The sequence below is a fragment of the Xenopus tropicalis genome, chromosome 7 (genome assembly GCF_000004195.4).
Source record: "Xenopus tropicalis strain Nigerian chromosome 7, UCB_Xtro_10.0, whole genome shotgun sequence".
In the NCBI taxonomy this organism is placed as follows: Eukaryota; Metazoa; Chordata; class Amphibia; order Anura; family Pipidae; genus Xenopus; species Xenopus tropicalis.
In genome coordinates this window covers 45,971,322-45,996,077 of record NC_030683.2, presented here as the reverse complement: position 1 = coordinate 45,996,077, position 24,756 = coordinate 45,971,322, and the positions used below count along the sequence as shown (strand labels likewise).

The 24,756-nt window shown below is 38.7% G+C and overlaps 1 protein-coding gene across 1 annotated transcript in view; it reads left to right on the top strand.

The window, feature by feature from the left end:
* The window catches only part of chst3 (carbohydrate (chondroitin 6) sulfotransferase 3), a 51,850-nt gene extending 32,518 nt beyond the window's left edge, over window positions 1-19,332 (top strand). The window contains exons 2-3 of the mRNA XM_002939517.5: window positions 15,285-15,558; window positions 16,621-19,332. Coding sequence (XP_002939563.2) covers window positions 15,422-15,558; window positions 16,621-17,872 — 1,389 coding nt within the window. The 5' untranslated portion in view covers window positions 15,285-15,421 and the 3' untranslated portion in view covers window positions 17,873-19,332. The remainder of the gene's footprint in view (window positions 1-15,284; window positions 15,559-16,620) is intronic.
* Window positions 19,333-24,756: the final 5,424 nt, after the last annotated feature.

Sequence of the window (24,756 nt, the reverse complement as noted above, 5' to 3'; positions counted from 1 at the left end):
GAAGGGTAGGGCAGGCAGAGTATGGCACACACAGTCAGGGTAGGGCAGGCAGAGTATGGCACACACAGGCAGGGTAGGGCAGGCAGAGTATGGCACACACAGGCAGCATAGGGAAGGCAGAGTATGGCACACACAGGCAGGGTAGGACAGGACAGGCAGAGTATGGCACACACAGACAGCATAGGACAGGCAAAGTGCTGCCTGTGTGTGCCATACTCTGCTTGCCCTATGCTGCTTGTGGGAGGTGAACCTGGCAGGGGTTTGTTGTGAGAGTTTGTTAGCAGTTGGAAATAGCCATTAAATGGTCCCAAAGGTGTGTAATTATGTACTATGGGTTGCTCTGCTATCCACAGGGGAGGAGGAGGCATATGGAATTTAAGGGTATATCTTAATATGACATAATTCTTTCACATATGAATGATGGTTGATATCCCCACAGTAAGGACCAAGCATTTGGGATTTTGCTGTGCTACCACCATTGTGATAAAATGGGTGTGGTTTGAAGTGGGTGTGGTTTCAAAAAGGGGAGTGGCCAAAACTGGCTTCCATTAGCGGCCCTCCACCATGTATGCTAGAGAAATTCCGGCCCTCGGCACCGTAGAAGTTGGACAGCACTGGTATAGAATATTAGTAATTACTAACCCTTGTGTGGCGATAGTATCTCTGGTTGCACCTTCACTCTGACTGTCCTATAAATATGGAATATGAGTCATTACTAACCATAATACACTGAACTAGTACAAGAAGACCACAAGGTAAGAAATTCTTGCTGCTTTTACATTCTTTAACATATAAGTATTCTTTTGAATACTTCTGAGAAGTAGATTGCTTTGGCCAGAATGGTCTTCAAGATCCAACTACTTGTTTTTAATCAAAGTGATCTCAGTTTGTAGTTCTGTGGTCTCATTGTGTATGTCAACTCACACATTTAATGAGTGGAATGCAGTGGATAGCCTTTTCTATGCTGGTGTACGCCCACAGACAAACTGACCTTTCTGCCATTATCCTAAGACACAGGCAAACACAAATTAGCTGTAACTTTTTAGAATGAAATTGTTTCAGTACCACTCTTTCACTAACTAATGTACATTGTTTTTCTGGTACAAGAAACACTTGTCATGGTGATAACAGTGTCACCTGGGGATACTGTCCTTTTAAATTTTGTTGACTGAGCATCACTCTGGGAATGTAGGCAGTGTAATTTACATAGTGTGAACACAGGAAACACAAGAGGACCTGTTACAAAGGAAACTGTATTTGTGGCTGCTGCATAGCTGTGGCAGCTCAGTGCACAAGATGAGGCAGTGAGATGAGACATTATCTGCACTGTAGAAATGTATCCCTGACTATCTCCCTTAAAAAATTAAAGTGTTTTAAAGTAATTTAAATATAATGTGCTGTTGCTCTGCAAAAAACTGGGGGTTTTTGCTACAGAAAAGTTACTATATAAGTAAGCTGATGTGTAGCCATGGGGGCAGCCATTCAAGCTGGAAAAAAGGAGAAAAGGCACAGGTTACATAGCAGATAACTAGTAGATAAGCCCCATATAATGGTGGTTTATCTGTTATCTGCTAAGTAACCTGTGCCTTTTCTTCTTTGAATGGCTGCCCCCATGGCTACACCGCAGCTAACTCATATAAACTATAGTAGTCTTTCTGAAGCAAACACACCAGTTGTAGCAATGCAGGTCAACAGTACATTATATTGTTATTACTTTTTTACACTTTTATTTTTTGGTGTTACTGTTCCTTTAAATAAATAGCTTCACTGTCTAAGATGAAAAAGGTCAATAGAGAGTGCAGTGAGTGTTTCTAAGCAGGTATAATGCACCATGCTGCACACATTTTGCACAGGGTTTCTATAAAGTTATTTACACACCCAGCTGAGCAAAAGCTAGAGGGGGCATTCTAAATGTAAGAAATATGGGCACTGATAGTGTTGAGTAAGTTTTTAACCTGCATTTCGGATTGTCATTAAATAAACAATTTGTTTAAAATCAGGAGGGTTTCCTTCTATCATGGATTTGAGAAATTGTTGATGATTATTTAGCTTTACCAAACACCAAACGAGAGAAGATTTTAAAAGAGAAGTGAGCAAATGCTGATTCAACCGCAAATGATTTGCTTGAAAGGAAACACTACTTCTACTAGCAGATCCAGTTTTAATGCAGAAAAATACTTCATTATCATATAAGCACAGTAATATGTACAAAAACAATATGTAGCCATGAAGTTTTCCATGTATGTTTAGGCTGCTTGCTTGCAGAGTTCTTGCTCAGATGATAAGGCTGCATAAGGGAAATTTGCAGAAAGTTTTGTGAGAGTCTGTTCTGCATTCTCACACAAATGTGCAGTCATCAGATTGGCTTTCATACACAAAAAATCAGGCCAAAATATTTTTGCAGTGAGATGTTTAGTATAAATATGTTCAAGGCCAGAACTGTAATTCGTCATTTATGTATTTTAAGGAATAATGTACCCCAGGCTAAGAGATATAAATATATCAGTGGCCATAAGCATAGGTCCATGACCTGTATAATGCCATTATCCCTAAGGCTTAATGCCGCATATAGGCATGGAATACCTTGGTGAATTTGTAAATCCTAATCATGGACAAGTTATTCACATACAAACTAAAATTGTTCTTGCAACTAAATTGTATTCTCTTATTGTGAATATTTTGTCCATTAATGACTTTTACATTATTACATTGTATAATGTACCCCTCATCCACTTCAATTCACGAGAGTATTAGTGCAACATGGAAGAGTATATTTTAGATGCAAGCTTTGGTGCATTTGGTGCTTTGGTCAGTGTAAGAAGCACAAGTAATTTACATACCTAGATACCTATGAGTGCATTCATTAAATCATTTCTAAACTCACGTAGAGAAGAAACAGCAATTGTTCTTGTGATAAGAAACAAATACTGTTATCTTTCCAGGTGCAGGTAAGCAGACTTAAGGTGGCCATACACGAGGCGATTTCGCTCGTTGTGCAATGAACGATTATATCGACAAACGATCGTATGGCGATCGAGTTCCCATACGATATGCCATCCACGGGCAACGATAATTCGGGAAAGATTTAGTCGCACCATTATCGTAAAATACGTACGATCGTACATCTACGTACGATCGAATGTCGTTGACTTCCGCTGCTGGCAATCGTGACATGCGCAGAGAACAATCGTTGAAAGACAAATGTCTGACACTCACACCAACTGGCAGATTTTATCGTTAAACGACCAAAATTTTTAAACCTGGCCGATCGATTTTGGGGACGATAATGTCGGCTCGTTTAGTGGGCCGACGATCGTTCGTACACCACCAACTATACGATAACTTAATGATAGCATCGGATCGTTCGGGAATCGGTCGTTTGTAAGTAAAAAATCGGTCCGTGTATGGCCACCTTTAGCTAAGAAGATATTGTGCTATTGTGAAATGAGTCTCTCTAAACAATGATTCTTTCATAGATCTGTATTTATTAATAATTTCATTTACCACCACCTAAGGCCTGTTCATCATACAGATGACCACCTGTTCTTGTTTTGATCTTCGTCTCCAGTATTTCCATGTTTGTAAATGAACTTAGTTACATAGTTACATAGTTACATAGTTACATAGGGTTGAAAAAAGACCATTGTCCATCAAGTTCAACCCATCCGAGTAAACCCAACACACAACCTATACTAACCAATCTATACACTCACATACATAAACTATATATATACAACCAGTAATACTAACTGTAGATATTAGTATCACAATAGCCTTGGATATTCTGCTTGTTCAAAAACTCATCCAGGCCCCTCTTAAAGGCATTAACAGAGTCTGCCATTACCACATCACTAGGAAGGGCATTCCACAGCCTCAGTGCCCTCACCGTGAAAAACCACCTACGCTGCTTCAAATGGAAGCTCTGTTCCTCTAATCTATAGGGGTGACCTCTGGTGCGCTGATTGTTTTTATGGGAAAAAAGAACATCCCCCAACTGCCTATAATCCCCTCTAATGTACTTGTACAGAGTAATCATGTCCCCTCGCAAGCGCCTCTTTTCCAGAGAAAACAACCCCAACCTCGACAGTCTAACCTCATAGCTTAAATCTTCCATCCCCTTTACCAGTTTAGTTGCACGTTTCTGCACTCTCTCCAGCTCATTAATATCCTTCTTAAGGACTGGAGCCCAAAACTGCACCGCATACTCAAGGTGAGGCCTTACCAGGGACCTATAAAGCGGCAAAAATATGTCCTCATCCCTTGAGTCAATGCCCTTTTTTATACAAGACAGCACTTTATTTGCTGTAGTAGCCACAGAATGACACTGCCTGGAATTAGACAACTTGTGATCTACAAAAACCCCTAGATCCTTCTCCATTAAGGATGCCCCCAACACACTACCATTCAGTAGATAGTTCGCGTTTATATTATTCCTACCAAAGTGCATAACTTTGCACTTGTCAACATTGAACTTCATTTTCCAGTTTGCTGCCCAGTTTTCCAATTTTGTCAAATCGCTCTGCAAAGCGGCAGCATCCTGCATGGAACTTATAGTTTTGCACAATTTAGTGTCATCAGCAAAAATAGAAACAGTACTCTCTATGCCCACCTCCAGGTCATTAATAAACAAGTTAAAAAGCAAAGGACCAAGGACTGACCCCTGCGGTACTCCACTAACCACACTGGCCCAATTAGAAAATGTTCCATTTACCACCACTCTTTGTACTCTATCCTTCAGCCAGTTTTCTATCCAATTACAAATATTATGTTCTAGGCCAATATTCCTCAATTTGATCATTAACCTTCTGTGAGGTACTGTATCAAACGCTTTAGCAAAATCTAAGTAGATGACATCAACTGCCATTCCAGCATCAAGGTTCCTGCTCACCTCCTCATAAAAGGCAACTAAATTAGTCTGGCAAGATCTGTTACGCATAAAACCATGCTGGCACAAACTAATAGTATTGTGAACTGCAATGTATTCAACTATCCTATCCCTTATTACCCCTTCCAGAAGCTTTCCTACTACTGATGTCAGACTAACAGGCCTATAGTTTTCAGGCTGAGAACGAGATCCCTTTTTAAATAACGGCACCACATTAGCAAACTTGTGCATTTGCCCTCTGAATGATAAAACATTTCAACAATAATTAGTAAAATTGTGTTATTAAAGTGTGATTAGAAATCCATTTTTATAGTGCCAGCTTTAAAACTCTTATAGGGCAAAAATACCATGGCCATGTTGTTCCTTACCCACTGGTTTTTCACAGGCCCCCCATTATGATCCAGTTATTGGCTCAAGGGTGAAATGTTTAAGTATGTGGTACTTTGTCTAGCATATCAGCACCCATATTTAAATGAATAGACAAAATTGGACAAAATTGCTAAATTTACTGGTTTCTTTTTACTGCACACACTTTTAGAAATAGTGTACCAATGGTTTTACAACTAAGGCTTAAAAGGGGTGCTCAATGTTATTACTAACAATACAGCTCCATGAAAAAATATTTCATTTTATACCAAATATAACATTTCTTGTCCTGCAAAATAATATATGCCATTCTGTATTTAGTACATTCAGTGTGTATCGCTTCAAATAGATCCTCCTTCATTTTGTTCTGCACTGTATATCTAGCCCATGGCAATTCTTTTCTAGTTGCAGATAAGTGTCATAGGTAAAACGCCTGGTCTATAACAGGCTTCAAGGTTGTTCTGCATAAATGCAATAAATATGACTTGCATTGAAAATTATGGATGCACCAAATCCAGGATTCGCTTGGCACCAGTGGTGTTGCTGCCAAGAGGTGAATTGAGAAACTAGCCTCAGGTAGCAGCTCCTTGCAAGCTACTTGGGGAGGCAAAAAGCCTCTCGAAATAACTTATAGAGCCAAAATTTCAATTTTTAAATCAGAATTTGGGCTCTAGTAGGGCAGAGAGAGATATTATGCTTTCTGCACTAGTAATGCAGCTTCCCCTTAACCCACTCTAATGTAAAAAAAAATATGAAGCAAGGGGAGGCAACATCAACTTGGTCGCTCCAGGGCAGCACTGAGCCCTCAGACAAAATTGCTTGGCACCCTATTGCTTCTGCCTTTTACTCTAAAGGCTGCCATGCACAAGTCAATCCTCAATCAGCCCTTCCCCTGAACAGACAGACACCATAAGAGCCATACATAACATGACCACCTTTCTGTTATTCCAATCATTTTGTCAAACATCTGAAAAGATGGCAACAGGAGGAAGTGGAGCTGCTTCTTCACATCCTCATACCTCCCAACATTTGAAAAATATAAAGAGGCACAAAAAGAAATGCCAAGAGTAATGAAGTGAATTTTTTGACCACACCCATTTTGTGACCCTAAATACCACTTAGGTTATTTAAAGTTTGAACACATTTCTGAGAATTTTGGGGTTATTATAGTTCTGCTAAAAAGGTGAAATTGCTCTTTAAGACGCAAGTCTCAGCTCCCCCAAGAGACCTGTTTATCTTATTAGTTACAAATGTATCGAAGTGCAGGTGTTGACTGCTAAGTATTCTGGACTCTCTGCCAAAAGCCTACTTATCTAATTAAGTTTGAGAAACTTTGTTTTTTTTGCCATTCAGTGCAGGAGATAAAAGGGAAATGAGGGACTTTTCAATAAGAATCCAGGATTGCAGATGAGCTGTAAAAATCGGGACTGTCCCATGAAAATCAGGATAGTTGGGAGGTATGCATCATCATCTGCCGATTCACTGTACACTAGCAAATATGGGGCATTGACCAATAATATTTTCCTGCATACCCAATCCTCTAATTTGATTTATATCAACAGGACATGGCTGTCGGTTAAGATTGGTGTATCATCGTACACACACTGAATATTATACAAATCTTCATTCATAGGATAGAAGTAATACATTACGGCCAATTTTAGCAAACTAGTGGTATAATGTATAAATATAATAAAAGTTGTACAAAGTACAATTAATTTGTGTGACTTTATAAAGCACTATAAGCAATAAAAACACATTTAAAATACTTGCACAAATTCCTTAGTCCCTTATCTAATCTGGGTTCAATATCTGCATAAAACGAAGAACAGGTGGTAACTAGCTCCATGATAGTAACAAAGGCTGCATGGTATACCTTTAATTGTCAGCTAAAATGGAAAACACATCGGAGACACAAAGAGTTATTTTAGGATTCGTGTTACCTAAAAAGAATATATTATAGTTAGCCATGAAGAAGTCTTTGGATGGGGAAGTTTATATAGGTCTTAAAATAAATAAAGGAATATAAGTTTTGCATTGCTAGCCATGGGTGCAAAGTCAGCCAGACAGGCCTTTCAATTGTTCATTCAGGTCAGTGTATGTTTCAGTACCAAGGAAACAGAATACCCCTGACTCTTAAGTATATGAAATTTAATCATCTTTTTGCACAGTTTGAACCCATTGTGAAGTATATCCAGATATGAATGAGCTTATTATCTCCCAAAAGCTTTGGCATAAAGAACAAATTAACTATTTTGCTATCAGATGATTACATAGCCTACTTTCTGAGAAAAATAATTAAATGGAAAAAGTAGACTTTAAACCAGTTTGCCTGGTAAATATACATTGAATATAAGTAGATTTGTTTTTCTATAAAAAATGAATAAACATGTTGGCATAGAGTTTTCTGCAAAGGGAACCTTAATGTGCATATTGGTGCTGATTTATAAGAGCACGAGCCACATTCATTTCTCTTATCAGAACATATAAACCTAGTGCACTAAATAAGCAACTTTCGTAAACAGTTTGGCCTTGATAGGAATGTAATGAAAATACAGTATTGCAAAAAGAAGATACATGAAATTAATGGCCTGTATTAAGCTGGCCTATTCTACACACTACTGTGGATTAGTGTCTTGATTAGTACAAAAAAAATGGAGGGGCAAAGATTGGTGGTTGCCACATTTTTGAGTAGTGTAATTATCACTTACCCAGGGTCGCACTGGGGGGGGTCCCCTAACCCCCCCCCGCACAGGGGCCCCCCTAACCCCCCGAAGGGTCCCCCACCCGACGTCCTCCCCTGAGAGCGCATAAATTTAACGCGCCAGGGGAGTAACGGTCGGGCAGAGGGAGCACCGGTAAGGGTCAGGTCCGGGCCCAGTCCAACCCTGCAGTTACCCAATATTTTGTGCATATTGCTGTAAATAATTTTAATTTACATTTTCTATAATAACAGATATTTATTACTGCACTCACTGGTGGTCATGGGTCCCTGTGGTGTAACTTTAGATTTTCAGACCTCATTATGTACTGTACCTTGAAATTGAGCTGACAGTGGTATTCAGTAAGTATGTAAAATTTACAACAAGAGAGTGTGCTCTGCAAAAATGATAATTTTTCCTTTTTTCCTTTTCTCCTTACTGGGCGATGTACAGTGGTGTGAAAAACTATTTGCCCCCTTCCTGATTTCTTATTCTTTTGCATGTTTGTCACACAAAATGTTTCTGATCATCAAACACATTTAACTATTAGTCAAAGATAACACAAGTAAACACAAAATGCAGTTTTTAAATGAGGGTTTTTATTATTTAGGGAGAAAAAAAATCCAAACCTACATGGCCCTGTGTGAAAAAGTAATTGCCCCCTGAACCTAATAACTGGTGGGGCCACCCTTAGCAGCAATAACTGCAATCAAGCGTTTGCGATAACTTGCAACAAGTCTTTTACAGCGCTCTGGAGGAATTTTGGCCCACTCATCTTTGCAGAATTGTTGTAATTCAGCTTTATTTGAGGGTTTTCTAGCATGAACCGCCTTTTTAAGGTCATGCCACAACATCTCAATAGGATTCAGGTCAGGACTTTGACTAGGCCACTCCAAAGTCTTCATTTTGTTTTTCTTCAGCCATTCAGAGGTGGATTTGCTGGTTTGTTTTGGGTCATTGTCCTGCTGCAGCACCCAAAATCGCTTCAGCTTGAGTTGACGAACAGATGGCCGGACATTCTCCTTCAGGATTTTTTGGTAGACAGTAGAATTCATGGTTCCATCTATCACAGCAAGCCTTCCAGGTCCTGAAGCAGCAAAACAACCCCAGACCATCACACTACCGCCACCATATTTTACTGTTGGTATGATGTTCTTTTTCTGAAATGCTGTGTTACTTTTACGCCAGATGTAACGGGACACGCACCTTCCAAAAAGTTCAACTTTTGTCTCGTCGGTCCACAAGATATTTTCCCAAAAGTCTTGGCAATCATTGAGATGTTTTTTAGCAAAATTGAGACGAGCCATAATGTTCTTTTTGCTTAAAAGTGGTTTGCGCCTTGGAAATCTGCCATGCAGGCCGTTTTTGCCCAGTCTCTTTCTTATAGTGGAGTCGTGAACACTGACCTTAATTGAGGCAAGTGAGGCCTACAGTTCTTTAGATGTTGTCCTGGGGTCTTTTGTGGCCTCTCGGATGAGTTGTCTCTGCGCTCTTGGGGTAATTTTGGTCGGCCGGCCACTCCTGGGAAGGTTCACCACTGTTCCATGTTTTTGCCATTTGTGGATAATGGCTCTCACTGTGGTTCGCTGGAGTCCCAAAGCTTTAGAAATGGCTTTATAACCTTTACCAGACTGATAGATCTCAATTACTTTTGTTCTCATTTGTTCCTCAATTTCTTTGGATCTTGGCATGATGTCTAGCTTTTGAGGTGCTTTTGGTCTACTTCTCTGTGTCAGGTAGCTCCTATTTAAGTGATTTCTTGATTGAAACAGGTGTGGCAGTAATCAGGCCTGGGGGTGACTACAGAAATTGATATTGAAATTGAAAATTGAAATTGATAAACCACAGTTAAGTTATTTTTAAACAAGGGGGGCAATAACTTTTTCACACAGGGCCATGTAGATTTGGAGTTTTTTTTCTCCCTTAATAACGTAAACCTTCATTTAAAAACTGCATTTTGTGTTCAATTATGTTATCTTTGACTAATAGTTAACGGTTTTTGATGAGCAGAAACATTTTGTGTGACAAACATGCAAAAGAATAAGAAATCAGGAAGGGGGCAAATAGTTTTTCACACCACTGTATCTGTTTTGGTATTTACATATACCTCAGTTATTGGCCCATAGGCTAGTCCACACCCTGCCACACTTTAATATAGTGTTTAGAAATGGGTGGTTCTTCCTTCTTGACCTGCAGCGGATGTGCTCCAGGAAACCGGGGATCAACCCCGGCCCAAAAGTTTTAAAGGAAAAGTAACACTAAAAATTTTTAACTAAAAAATCTATTATACCCTCCCCCAATAATTGCCCTATCCTGAAAACGATTTGTTATTTTGAATGCTTTAGTAGAAAATACCTGTAAAAAACTTGGCTTCCTGTCATTTGAACAAAGGCGATAGCATGCTGGGGAAAGTATCGGGAGATGCATCAACTATGCGGCGATTGATTGATCGAGCCTAGCCTGACTCCTTCCTATACAGAAGTCAGGCTAGGCTCGATCAATCGATTGCCACATAGTTGATGCATCTCCCGATACTTTTCCTGGCATCGCCATATCGCCTTTGTTCAAATGACAGGAAGCCAAGTTATTTTTACAGGTATTTTCTACTAAAGCATTCAAAATAACAAATGGTTTTCAGGATAGGGCAATTATTGGGGGAGGGTAGAATAGATTTTTCAGTTAAAAATTTTTAGTGTTACTTCTCCTTTAAGCCCTAAGGGTACCAGCACCCTTAGTGAAGTTGGGGATAATGGACCCCATGATCGAGGTTAGCTAGAGCAGGTTATCTATTTCATAGCACTTTCTAGGAAAGTGAATTAGTCAGCACCAGAAAGAGCAGCTTTCAGCTCCAACAAGGAGAGGAGAGTTAAAGTAGTAGTCTTCTTCAGGCTGGTTGCCTTAGTATAGGGACACAGTAGTGCCAGGGTTCGTAGGTTAGTCTTTACCCTCCCCACACTTACCTAAGATGGGATAAACCACTAGACTTCCTATCTTCCTGCATGCTGTTGGCTGTCTTTACCCTGCCCAGGCTCTGCTAAACTGGGATAAAACGGTGGACACAATACTCTTATGCTTAATCTACAATCATTTGTACTGCTGAGAAATTGCAATACCTCCTCAGAGTGTGAGTATTGTTACCCTGCATTTACATCAGTTGTCTGGGACAAATAAACAGTTATCATTTTGTTTGCAAGAGCTCCTGGCATCCATATATTTAATCCTTGCACTTACCCTTGGCAGTGGGAAGTGTAGGTACACAACACCCTCCATTAAGTAACTTTCCCTTGGCAAAGGCCAACCCTGTGGAAGTGGAGTCCAATGTACCCCATCCTCTATTACTAGCTGGACCTTTTGATGTATATAGCCAAAAAGGGTTTACAGTTATTTATAGGAAAGAAAGACAACATACAGTATATAGGAAGGATGGTATTTTTTTCCCAGAAAAGGTAGCAATCCTAAAAATCACTGACACCAGCCACCAAAACTCAACCTTATTAAGTGGAATTAATACATTTTAACAAACATTATTACATTATTTGCAAAAATAAGAATGACAATTTCTATTTTCTTTTCAATTTTTTTTAAAAACATGTCGGTATTTTTGTTGTTTATTACACATTTCCCAAAGGGACTACTTAATATTGGTGCTAAATATTGGTAGTTGCTCTAGTTGGTTACATATAGTACCTTGTAGTAAACTGTTGAAAACTTGCTGACACTTGTGCTTTTTGGTACATAAATTCAATAAAGAGCCTTGAATGTGTCTAAATATTTTGTTCAGTTTTACTTTTAAAATTGGCATCTACTTAACTCAGACATCTGGAAACATAAAAATTGTAACCACTGGCAGACGCTACTAATAGGGGAAACAATAAATACACAGCTGAGGATTCAAGGGGGGGGGGTGTCACATTAATTCCCACTCCTCTTATTCAAAATTAATTAACACATAGACAGTGTTAAAAAGTTGAAGACTGGAAAGTGTATGCTATGCCTTCTCCATAATCCATATATTCCTTATTAGCAAAGGAGATTTATCCATATTATAAAATGTCAGCCTGTTGCTCATCTCATGTTTAAATCCCAACTTTAAAATATTTTATATACATTTAAATATAATGTACTGTTACCCGGCATTGGTAAAAAAAATTTTTCATTTCTTTAGAAGCAGTACTACAGTTCTTATTGAGCTGCTGTGTAGCCATAAGGGCAGCCCTTCAAGCTGAACAGAGCGAAAAGGCTTATGAATGCATAGTGTATAACAAATAAGCTGTGTAGAATATAGTGGGTTTAGTTTTAACACAGGAAGATAAACAGAGGTCAAGTTCCATCATAGCTCTCTACAGAACTATAAACTATATTTTATTTGTAGGTTTTGTATGAACAGATGCAAGCTTTTTGATTCAGTGCTGAAACTCTATAGAGAATGCATTTTTGCTTTAAAATCTGGTCCGTTTGCCTGCACTCAAACCAGAGCCATGCATCGAGGTGCAGAAACATCACAGATGTGATTGGTCAGGCTAATTTATAACCTCATCTGACCGTAGCCTTAAAGTGTTGGTCAATGTTTTTTATGTAGTGGGACGAAAGACTGTATAAGTAGTCCTTGGGCTTTCTAGGGACCATAAAAAGCCATCAAAGCCTAATGTCCTTAACCATCTCTCAGGCCTTTTTCATGGCTTGTTTTTAGTTGCAGATATACAGGGATAGGTATTGTAAGATAAACAAATGAGTGCAATGCATACACATACAATTATAATTTTTTTGTGAATATTATTACACCCAACCTGAGATAACAGCCCTTTGTTTCTACAAAGAAGCAAGCTGGTTTTCAGTGTTAATTCATACATGGAGGTAAAGCTTGAGGTGATCAAAAGCTTATGGTGCTTGGAATTCTCCAGATCTCTTTGTTGAAATGTCAGTATGTCAGAGTATGAGTATGAGATGGTTCTAAGTTTTTGGTGAATAGAATCACAGCCCAAAAAATGAAGCAGATTTTCAAGATTAACAGCAATGAAGAAAGTGGATTATTATTTAATTAGAAACTCTTGTGTCTGTTGGAATCAATGATATATCATTTATAATGTACTTTCTACGCAAAATATAAGGATATTATTGGTTACTGATGCGTTCCATGACCATTTAAGGTCAAAGGCAGAGTGATGACCTCATGAAACACCAATTATAGGGATGAAATTTAAAGGATATTAATGGCTCTTGAGTTTTATATGGATACATGGACACTAGTGGGCACTTGTGCTTTACAATTCAAAGATTAAAGCAAAATTAGAAAAGAGAATTTATGGAAATAGCAGATTATTAAAACAAATCAACAGGTTTACAGTATTTAAACTAGTTCATTCCTTTTCCTGGTAAAACTGCACCAAGTCTTTGCTTTGTTAGAGTTGATGGCCACAGAAACAGTGAAATATAGCCATGTGCAAATGGTGCTCACAAAAACCCTGCTGTGAAAGGATTACATTTCAAAAGGAAAAGTAAAATGGAATTCAAAGTTTGATTATTCAGCTGCCCATCAATATGGATTCCATGGCCTTTAACGCATAAAAGGGCTACTCCATGAGTCCTCATCTTCTTGCAACCCCCTGACAACACTTCTAATTCTATACAGAAGGATAAAAAAAAAATACAAGGATAAAAAATCCATATAGCATACAGTTCTGTAGTGCAATATTAAAAATGTTAATGTATAAGTGGCTTTTTCAGTATAGAGAACTGGTGTGTCTGTCTTACACTTACTTATTTGACATTCGGTTCAAGTAGAAAGTAGAAAACTGTTATAATGAAATCGACCCTCCTGCTGAATAAACACAAGCACCACAAAACAGAAGACAAAAGCTTCTTATAAGCCTTCAAAAATGTAATTATTTTATGAGTAGCCAATAAAATGATGCAAATAATGTAAAAAGAAACCTAGTATTTAGAGTGCAGTGGTTTAACCTGTTAGATTTAATATGCAAAAATTCAGTGCAGGGAAGATAGTATAAATGTCTGCTAAAACAATACATGGGCAGGTATCAATTATATAATGTAGAGAAGCAATGGAACTGGCATCTGCAATAATAAACTGTATGTGCAATAGTAAAGTCCTTGGTTTTCACACTGCAGTTATTGTCATTATTACAAACAGAGGCTTATGGTTACCATGTGGCAAGATAGAACAATGACTTGTGAGAGTCTGTCTGACTAACAGCCACTCAGGAAGATGAATCATAGTTGCCTATAGTTAAGCACGGAAACCTGCAACTCATCACTCGATAGTGGGGGGGCTTCCTCTAACCCATTGTAACAGAGAAACGAAACACAAGATTAATCCTGTGTTCTCTTAATATATCAGTTTCCTTTTTTATGAAGCATTTATATGTAGTAATTGGCATTATTCTGAATTGATCATTTACAATGTACATTGAATGCACTACTAAATGAAATGTAACCTCTACAGCAGGGGGTCCCCAACCTTTCTTACTCGTGAGCCACAGTCAAATGTAAAAAGACTTGGAGACCAACACAAGCATTTATGGAGGTGCCAAATAAGGGCTAAGATTGGCTATTAGGTAGCCTCTATGCACACTATCGGCTTACAGGTTACTATTTGGTAGTAAATCTTGTTTTTATTCAACCAAAACTTGCCCCGAGGTTTGGGGGCACTGAGAGCAACATCCAAGGGGTTGGTGAGCAAAATGTTGCCTCCGAGCCACTGGTTGGGTATCACTGCTCTACAGTATGAAACATATCAAAGACATAGCATTTTAAAACACACAAAAGTGTAACTTCTGGGCCTCTTATGGGACAGAAAGTAATACACTATTAGACTTCTTATTAAAAAATAAGATAGTAAAAATAAATGTTAATTCCAGGCATATATCACATTTTGCCATGGCTGCAACTAGCCTATTGTGAGCATGGGTCAATTGGTTGCACTTGGATACTGCAGTGTATTTGACTTCCAAACCTACTTTTAAATATCCTTTTGCTTTAATTAAACTACATAAATCCTTCCCAGGAAGACATATATTGTAGCTCCAACTTCTTCCAAATGACAAGCACAGCGTACCACACAGGCTAATGTTGGGTGGACTTTTTTGTGTCTGAATTGTAATATTATTTGTTCCATTCATTAGGTTTCTTTGAGGTGTGACATGCAGCAATTTGTTAGAAGGCTACACCAACACAAAAACAGCTTAAAGTTATCTTCCTATCTCCCAGACAGGCAATAACAACATATTAGCTTTATACAAGTATTGTGTGCAATAAGCAGTAAACAATCTTATAAAAACAATGCGAATAAAGCCCATTTCTATTTCTTCCCACAGATAAACACAGACCTTGTGCTCAAGGGAAAAGGAAATCTGAAACAATGCCTTGGCTGTAGCTTCTTCATGAAGGGGGACAGGAAGTTCTCCCCCCAACTAGAAAGGAAAGATCAAGTCATTGGAATTTTCCCTTTGCCATGGATAATATACCAAACCTGCCTATGGATTTTAGAGATATTTTAAGAACTCTCAGGATGAAGGCCAAATATGCACTGTTCTTGGGTTTTGTGGTGGTTCTGGTCATCATAGAGAAAGAAAACAAGATTATCTCAAAGTAAGAAATGTCAGCGAATAAAATGTTGGGGCTTTAAATTTAGGGTCGTGGCAGACGGGGAGATTAGTCGCCCGCAACAAATCTCCCTTGTCACAGGCCGATATGCCATCCCACCGGCTTGAATGTAAATCGCCGGTGGGATGGCATATGCGGCGCTGCAATTTCTCGAAATCGCGGAAGTTGCCTTGAGAGGAAATTTCCGCAATTTCAGAAAATCATGGCAACAACACTATTTTAGCCAAACAATGCTCCTAGCAAGCAATATGCTGGCGGCACCGGAGGGAGCTCCTCTCGTGGTTCAGACGGCCATGTTGGGATTCTACACATGTGCATAATGAGAAGTGTGTCTGCTTGATTATTATATGCATGCCTGTGATGTAGGATTGGTTGACTTATTCCAGTTCTGGTCAAAATAGTAACGTTTCTCCTTAACTGCAGGGCAGACTTTGTTAGCCTGCATTTCTGATAGGGGAAACAAGTTTAGTATGATACTAAAAACATCTAAACAAAAGCCCCTATAGGATTGTTTTTCCATTAACGTAGATGTATGCTCATTGTATAACATACGGCACCCACAAGACATTAGGATTCATAATTGTGCTATCTATATACAGAGAAAAGCAAGATGCTTTATTAGTAATGCATGGTTTAAAGTAAAACCCTGGTTAATTCAATGTAGTATCAGTCCTGATCAGTTCAGATGTGCATTTTGTCATCAGTCCATAGAAGCTCACTTGGGCATGCTCAGTTAGAAGGGTTCTTTGTGGTTAATATGAGAGAAGGTCAGAGTGGGCTATAGTGTTGTAGCTGATTATTTCTTTGTTAAAAGGAGTTGTATCTATGTTGATTTTCTACTACAAAACAGGTTGCACTGCATGGATTGATCCATAATAGTTATTGCTGTACATATGGTCAATTGATAAGATGTGAGTTCTAAATAGTTCCCTCTGTATTTATAACTGATACTTTACTAGTTTTAATTAAAATAATAGTCATATATATAACAGATGGCACTGTTTTCTTACCTTCTACTAATAAATTGCATTTTATTTTATTTTATAGGGTGTCAGACAAACTTAATTTGAAGCAAATCCCACAGAACATCTTTGAGGCTAACAGTACAGACAACGATGTCTACTTAGAGACTGGTTCTCTTATGTCACTCAGTGAGCTGGACTCAGCCTTTTCTCAGTTCAGAAACAAATTAGCCAATGTCACTCTGCAATATGGGGGAAAACAGCCATTTCTTGAAGACCTTCCAAAAGGTCCTCGTCGACATATACTCCTCATGGCCACCACACGCACTGGCTCTTCTTTTGTAGGGGAATTCTTTAATCAGCAGGAAAATATTTTCTACCTGTTTGAACCTCTCTGGCACATTGAAAGAACGGTATCATTTGAATCTGTTGGTGCCAATGCTGTGGGTTCAGCAATTGTCTACAGAGATGTACTTCAGCAACTTTTGCTATGTGATCTCCATATTCTGGAGAGCTTCATCTCACCGCCCCCTGAAAACCACCTTACAAGATTCATGTTTCGTAGAGGTTCCAGTAAATCATTATGTGAAGACCCTGTCTGCACCCCATTTGTTAAAAAGGTCTTTGAGAGGTACCACTGCAAAAATCGTCGATGTGGACCCCTGAACATGACGCTGGCTATGGAAGCATGCTTAAATAAAGAGCATGTGACTGTTAAAGCAGTGCGCATTCGCCAGCTGGAATATTTACGCACTTTAGTTGAAGACCCCCGTTTGGATATGAGGATTATCCAGCTGGTACGGGATCCGAGAGCTGTACTAGCTTCACGCATGGTAGCCTTTTCAGGCAAATATGAGTCATGGAAAAAATGGGCTTTGGAAGGCGCAGCTCCAATACCTGAAGAAGAAGTCCAAAAGTTAAAGGGCAACTGTGAAAGCATCCGTATGTCTGCTGAGCTAGGTTTAAAGCAACCAGAATGGCTTCGGGGGAGGTACATGCTGATACGTTACGAAGATATTGCAAGGTCCCCGCTTCAGAAGGCCAAAGAAATGTACAAATTTGCTGGCATTTCAGTTACTCCACAGGTGGAGCAATGGATCATCAAAAACACACAAGCATCCCAAGATAGCAATGGTATATATTCTACACAAAAGAACTCATCAGAACAGTTTGAGAAGTGGCGGTTCAGTATACCCTTTAAATTGGCTCAGGTGGTCCAGGATGTTTGTAAGCCAGCTATGAACTTGTTTGGTTATAAACTGGCCAATGATTTAGAGACACTTACAAACCGTTCCATCAGTTTGTTAGAAGAAAGGGTTAATTTTTGGGTGACGTAATGTTCTATTTAATAATTTATATCTTGCTTTTCTATCAAGCCCTCAAAACAAAGATGGGGAAGGAGCTGATTTGCACCTGCTGAGCCTCAAAGCCCCATCTTTGAAGCCTATTTGCATTTTTCCAGTGAATTGTTTCCTAAATTAGGAAGCTTTTTTTTTTTTGCAGTGACAAAGAAGATGCTCAAGGCTGATTCTTTAGATTAGCTTTAAAATTGGATGAATCCTGCTGATGTATAGAAACTGCCTACTTAGATCCAGCAAGTAAATGAAGGCTAGTGTGAGAGAAAGAAAGCTGGCTTCTGTTTCTTAAACAAAGCATCTTCCCAGCACATTCAGTGTTCTCAAGCTGAATGCATGATCTCTGCACTAAAAATACACCCAAAGAGGTTTAAACACAGTGGGGCATATGCACAATGTGACTTTACTTCTGGAGCAGCTTTAAAATCGCTATATATTTTTTTATACTAATACTAACTATAGTGTCACATTTTAAGATAGCTGTTTCCTAAAAAAATACATATTTTCTCACATTGGACATTGCAGAGGGTGTTGAGGTCCAAACCTTTTTTCTATATGAAACTATGAATATGTTTTAGATATTTAAATGCAGTGCATTTAAACGAGAGAGCGCTTGTGCACTCAAACGCCCTGCCGCACTTGAAAAAAAAATCATGCTTTAGACATTATAGTGCAGCGCAATGCACCACGTGGAGAATAATACTACGTTTCAGGCTAGGCTGCCTCAACCCTGCAATTTAATTTGTTCTGTTTCCAGATGGGTGCAGAACCAGCTATGGCTCTGCATGAGTAAACAATTTATGTTCCAAAACAGAGGAAGCAATTTTTTTCCTGCTGTATCACCACCTGTTTCTCACTGCAGGTTATTCTAACACTCCATAAGGTCTAAGCAGAACTCTCACCTGTTGTCTTAGTTGAATGAAGATAGATAATGGACTTTTCAGAATAGCTACTGTTAGTGCATTGTGGGGCACTGAGGGCAGACATCTTAGCCCAAACATTTCAAATTGGTTTATTGGAATGATTAACTTGTCATATAATACCAGTGATTAAGGGGCCCTAAACCAAGGTAGCAATAATCTTGTGCAAATCTTTAACTAAGGCTATGTCTCTTACAGAATATTAAGATCCTAAAAGAACTATTATCTAGAATACATTTTAAACTCTTGTTTTTTTTTCGCTCTCTTTATCTTTAGCTGCGTACAGGTTTTTTCTCTAATTTGTGTAAAATTTTTATTTTGGAAACTGTACACAAAAGAGAAAACAGCCAACATCTGACATCTTAATGCTCTAACTGACAGAATTTTGTCAGCCCGTTTATGACCAGCATTAAATTGCTTACATTCCCACTGACAATGCAGTATACAATGGGCCCGATTCACTAAAGTCCGAAATAAGGGGCCCGATTCACTAAAGTCCGAAATAAGGAGTGCTATTTATAGCATGCGTTAAAAATCTTATCACTTCTTATTTTTCGCTCGATTCACTAAAAGGACACTTGTCATAATTAAGAAGCGATGTTCTTGGTGTTATTTATCTTACGATGACATATTTTAATGAAAAAAACTATGTAATAAGCGTTATAGGGGCCGATTCACTAAAGGTCAATAACGCTTATCGCGTAGTTTTTTTCATTAAAAAGCATGCGATAATTAAGTACCGATTCATCAAAGTCATTTCGCATGTGTTAATCCGCATATCGCATGCACAAAAAAAACGCAAAACGAATAGAAATAGTACTAACGCATGATTCACAAACACATATGAAGCGTTAAACGTGCAAAATATCGTGTTAATCTGTGTGAATATTAAACCTACTTGGGGCAGGCGGTACTTAAAGAAAATTGCGGTTCGTGAGCTATTGGCAACACAACATGGAGTTTGCAGTCGTATTTTTTCAAGTATATGTTGGCCCTAGAGTGATGCATCCTCCAGTTTTCAGGGAAATGGTGGTTTTCAGAAAGTAATGGTTACGTGCGTAATATATTGCGATCTGCGTAATATATTGCGCTCTGCATAAAATATCGCACGCTGCGTAATATCTTGTGCGCTGCGTAATATATTGCTTGAAAATATGTCATCGTAAGATAAATAACGCCAAGAACATCGCTTCTTAATTATGACAAGTGTCCTTTTAGTGAATCGAGTGAAAAATAAGAAGTGATAAGATTTTTAATGCATGCTATAAATAGCACTCCTTATTTCGGACTTTAGTGAATCGGGCCCTATGTATATTGCATACAAAACTTTGTCTTACCTGTTATCTTTGGTAGAAGACTGGTCGCAGAGTAACACTTCTGAAATGAAAAATAATTGACATAATCATAGCAAGCTCACAGAACATTGTAGATCATTTTCAAGCTGTTACAAAATAGTTAACATGTTCTGAAAGCTTGCTATGATTTTCATCATAGTTATTCAGACATCATCATTAAAGAAGAAAGACAGGTGGAATCACTGGGGGGTGGTAAGACCACTTACATGTTATCCCAGGCTGGTGCTGCTATTAGCAGAAAATCGCACCATCACGGGGTACATGCAGGTGAGCAATCCTCTTCATGCGCAAAAGTCGATTTTTTTGTTAAGTGTGGATTTTCACTCTACTGAGCGATTGAGGAGAAGAGCTGGCCTGCTTGTACCTCAGGCCAGTGTGTGTTTTTTGGGGGTTTTTTTAGCACCTGCCCGGGGTATCAGATAAGTGAATGCAGTCACTGTGGGGTGCCTAACATTTTTCCACCCCCAGTGATTCCACTTTTTTTTCTCCTTTAAACCACATTTATTTTTTTTATTTCAGCCCCTGCCCCACCCCCTTCATTGCACCAGAGATCTGTGTAAATGCAGGGTAGGGCACATGAGTAGAACTGGAGAGACAGAGCAAGTTCTTACCATTCTGCACCCCATAGATTTTCTAATTACTGATGGAAGATGATTCTCCAGTGAGGATAATATCTACTAGTGATTTTTCTGTCTAAACACAGCATGGAAGATTTATTGCCAGTGGGCAAAATAACCTCAGAGCGGTAACCTGTAGCAACCAACCAGATATTTGCTTCTCAAATTCTACCTGCAGACTGCTAGATTGCCATTACTTGCTTAATAATATTAAACTGTAATCAAACATTAGAAGGGTAGCTGTTTAGGGCAGTGGCACTCAGGGATATTAGTTGCCTGTGGTTAAATCTTGGCTACGGTGGGTGACTAATCTCCTCAAAATGGCTTTCCATCGACAGTAAAGTGAATCGCCGTTTTTTGTTTTTTAAAGTCGAGATTTAACCACAGCGACTATTATCCCCATGTGCCGTGGCCCTTAAGTGTTTGGTGCCAGAAAAAAAAGGTATTGAATGCATCTAGTGTTACATGAATAAACAGAATACAGGTATAGGACCCATTATCCAGAATGCTTGGGACCAAGGGTATTCCGGATATGTGGTCTGGATCTTCATACCTTAAAGCTGGCCATACATGCACCGATAATATCGTACAAGTAAAATCTGCCTTCAGGGCTGAATCGGCAGAAGGAGGTAGAAATTCTATTGTTTCTACCTCCTTATCTGCCGTTTCAGCCCTGAACGTTAGTGGCCGATTGAACGATCTTTTGTGCGACCGATGGTCGCACGAAAGATCGGAAATCGCCACGTGTGGGGCCACCTTAAGTCTACTAAAAAATCAATAAACCATTCATCAAACCCAATAGGATTGTTTTGCATCCAATAAAGATGAATTATATCTTAGTTGGGATCAAATACAAGGTACAGGTATGGGGCCCATTATCCAGTATGCTCGGGACCTGGGGTTTTCTGGATAAGGGGTCTTTCCGTAATTCAGATTTCCTACCGTAAGTCTACTAAAAAAATAATTTAAGCAGTAATTAAACCCAATAGGATTGTTTTGCCTCTAATAAGTGTTAATTATCAGTTGGGATCAAGTACTGTTTTATTATTACAAAGATGTGAATTATTTGATTACAATGGAGTCTATTGGAGATGGCCTTTCTGTAATTCAAAACTTTCTGGATAATGGGTTTCCGAATAAGGGGTCTGATACCTGTAATGTTTTATTATTACAGAGAAAAAGGAAATTAATTTTAAAAATTTGAATTATTTGATTATAACGGAGTCAATGGGAGACAGGCTTTCTGTAATTCGGAGCTTTCTGGATAACGGGTTTCCAGGTAACGGATCCCATACCTGTAATGTGCCAAGTATACCAGGCCAAGCTGGAATCACTTGTATCATTTAGTCCGTTAGCTCTTGAGGGTTTGGAGGTAGTTTTATGGAGCAATATTGCTTGAAGTGCATATGCCTGTTGTTTTGAACTATAACTCTGACCTATAACTGACCTGACAACAGGTTTGAGGAATACTTTTTTCATTTGCTAGTTGCCTAATACTCATTTATAATAATTTAACCCTTTTCTTGCCAGTAATAGAATAAACAGCATTGGCAAGAAGTAAGTGTAATGTTGCTGCTGGAAAAGCAAGCTATTCTCATAGAGCACCAAGAATGTGTGTGCTTTAGTGATGAGGGAATCTGTGTCGTTTTGGCAAAAAATTAGTTAATATTTCAAAAGATTTGCGAAACGGCGAAAAATTTGCGAAGTGTTGTGCGAAGAATTTTGACGCCCACGACAATTCTTTTAACGCTCGCGTCAATTCCCAAAAATCCGCAGATTGCGAAACTCAGAAATTATAGTACCACAGAGACTCTATCCGCACACCCTAGCACTCCAAAATTATATGCCCGGTGCACACTGCTGGAGGGATCGGCACCCTCCAAAATCTGTACAACCACAAAAAAAGCAAATGGCACTCAGGGCTACAAACAAGGGAAAACCCTTTTAAAAGTTTATTGCGGAGGTGCAACGTTTCGGGGCAACATGACTCCTTTATCAAGCAATGCTTGATAAAGGGGTCATGTTGCCCCGAAACGTTGCACCTCCGCAATAAACTTTTAAAAGGGTTTTCCCTTGTTTGTAGCCCTGAGTGCCATTTGCTTTGTTTGTGGGTGAAACTCAGAAATTAGCCACAAATCCGTGTCTGCCGAAACATTTCGCCCATCACTAGCGTGCTTGTGTGCATCTGTTAGTATTTATGCACATAAAAACAACAGTGTCCCATATACTTACTAGGACACACATGGACCTTTTTACTAATGCAAATATGATTTGTGTTCACATAAATCCATCCTAAGGTGGTTTCTGGCAGAGAGATGTTAGCTGCATTTCCAGGTTGTATGTGGGAACTGCAAATACCTCATTCACACAGGCTCACACTCCCTTATGGCCATAAATTTGCAGTGAGATGGGTTTTACTAGTTTCTGCATTTTATAGGTCTATAATACTTTCTGTGTAATGCTGACAACCAGTAGGTCCCTATGGGCACAAAAGACGAACCATTGCAGTACAAGCTCGCTCTGTTCCCATGATTTACTGAGTTTAAGGTGTAAATCCTTAGCTAGTTTTTTTTTTTTTTTTATTTATTCACAAGGTTTTCCTTAGATCTCATTGTTAGATGTCACATAAGCCCTTCAGGTCATATATCTAGCCTTCTGTATCCTTCTGCAACTTTCTGTCCTCAAAATACCTAGCTGGTTGAACAGGGTTCCTATCCTTATATCCAAGCTGTCAGAATTAATTTATGTGCTTGCATGCTAGTACTTTCTGGAAAATGTGACCAAACTTAAACTGGCTTATTTCATCTTAATGATATGTAATATTACTTTTACTGTAGCCGTTCTGAACAAAGCTGGGCATACACAGCATACACAGCTAGATCTTTGGCGATTTTCCCACCCCAATGCTAGGCTAAATCAGTCTGAACTGATTGTTTGGCCAAGGTCAACGATCAGATCATAATGTTAAAATGGAATAAATATTTAATTTATTGTCGGCCAGGAAATGTTGTGATAAAGACCCCATACATGGACAAGGTGTCAACTTGGTTATCAGATGCCCAATTGGCATCTTTTATCAACCCATGCCTGACCAGCACAATATCAGTCCATACATATATTACTTCATCAACATATTTACTGTGTTTTGCAACAAAAATGACACTTTTGAATATAATAGGGCAAATTTATATAATATATATCTGGTCAAGATTGTCTTAAAAATATGAATTATATCCTTTATGCAATAGGGATTCAGTTTCATATACAATACTTTTTATAATTTATTAGATAAACTTTATTTAAACTTCTCTTCTGGGAACTCGTCATCCGGCCCTAAGGATTGTGTATATAAAATGTTTAACAGGGTCCAAAAAAAAAATTGTAAACCTGTTTTATTTTAATTTAATTGATATGAATGCTAAGAAGGAGGAGGAGATATTTTGTGGTCCATTTTCTATAAGACATATTTATTGTTATTGTTCTTGGCATAGATGATTTTATGCAAATAAGTATACCCCTTAAATTATCCAAATCAACATTCTTCAATAATCTCATCCTAACTGCCAGTTAGGCTGTCCCTGCCCCATGGACATCAGCTTCATATTTTAAAAACTTATGATATTGATGGTCAGCAATTTTGGTATTTTTGCAACTAGACAATCCTCAGAAAGAAGAAAGTCCCACCCCCAGAAACCCACAAAACAGTAGTGACAAAGGGGAGTGAAGAGAGTCATATTTAAGGATGAAGACACATAGTGACCATAGCAGCCCTTGCACATTATACTGAACTTTGTAGACTGTTTATGTCATGTCTTTTCCCTTTAATGTGATTTTCACCCCTTTGCTGCCATTGGTTTGTACCATCCTTACGGTGAGACTTTCTCTGCAATGCAGTCCTTGTATCGATTTGATAAAACACGCCTAAACATTTTGTGTTATTAAACCTTATGTAAATGTTATAGCTGCGTCTTTGT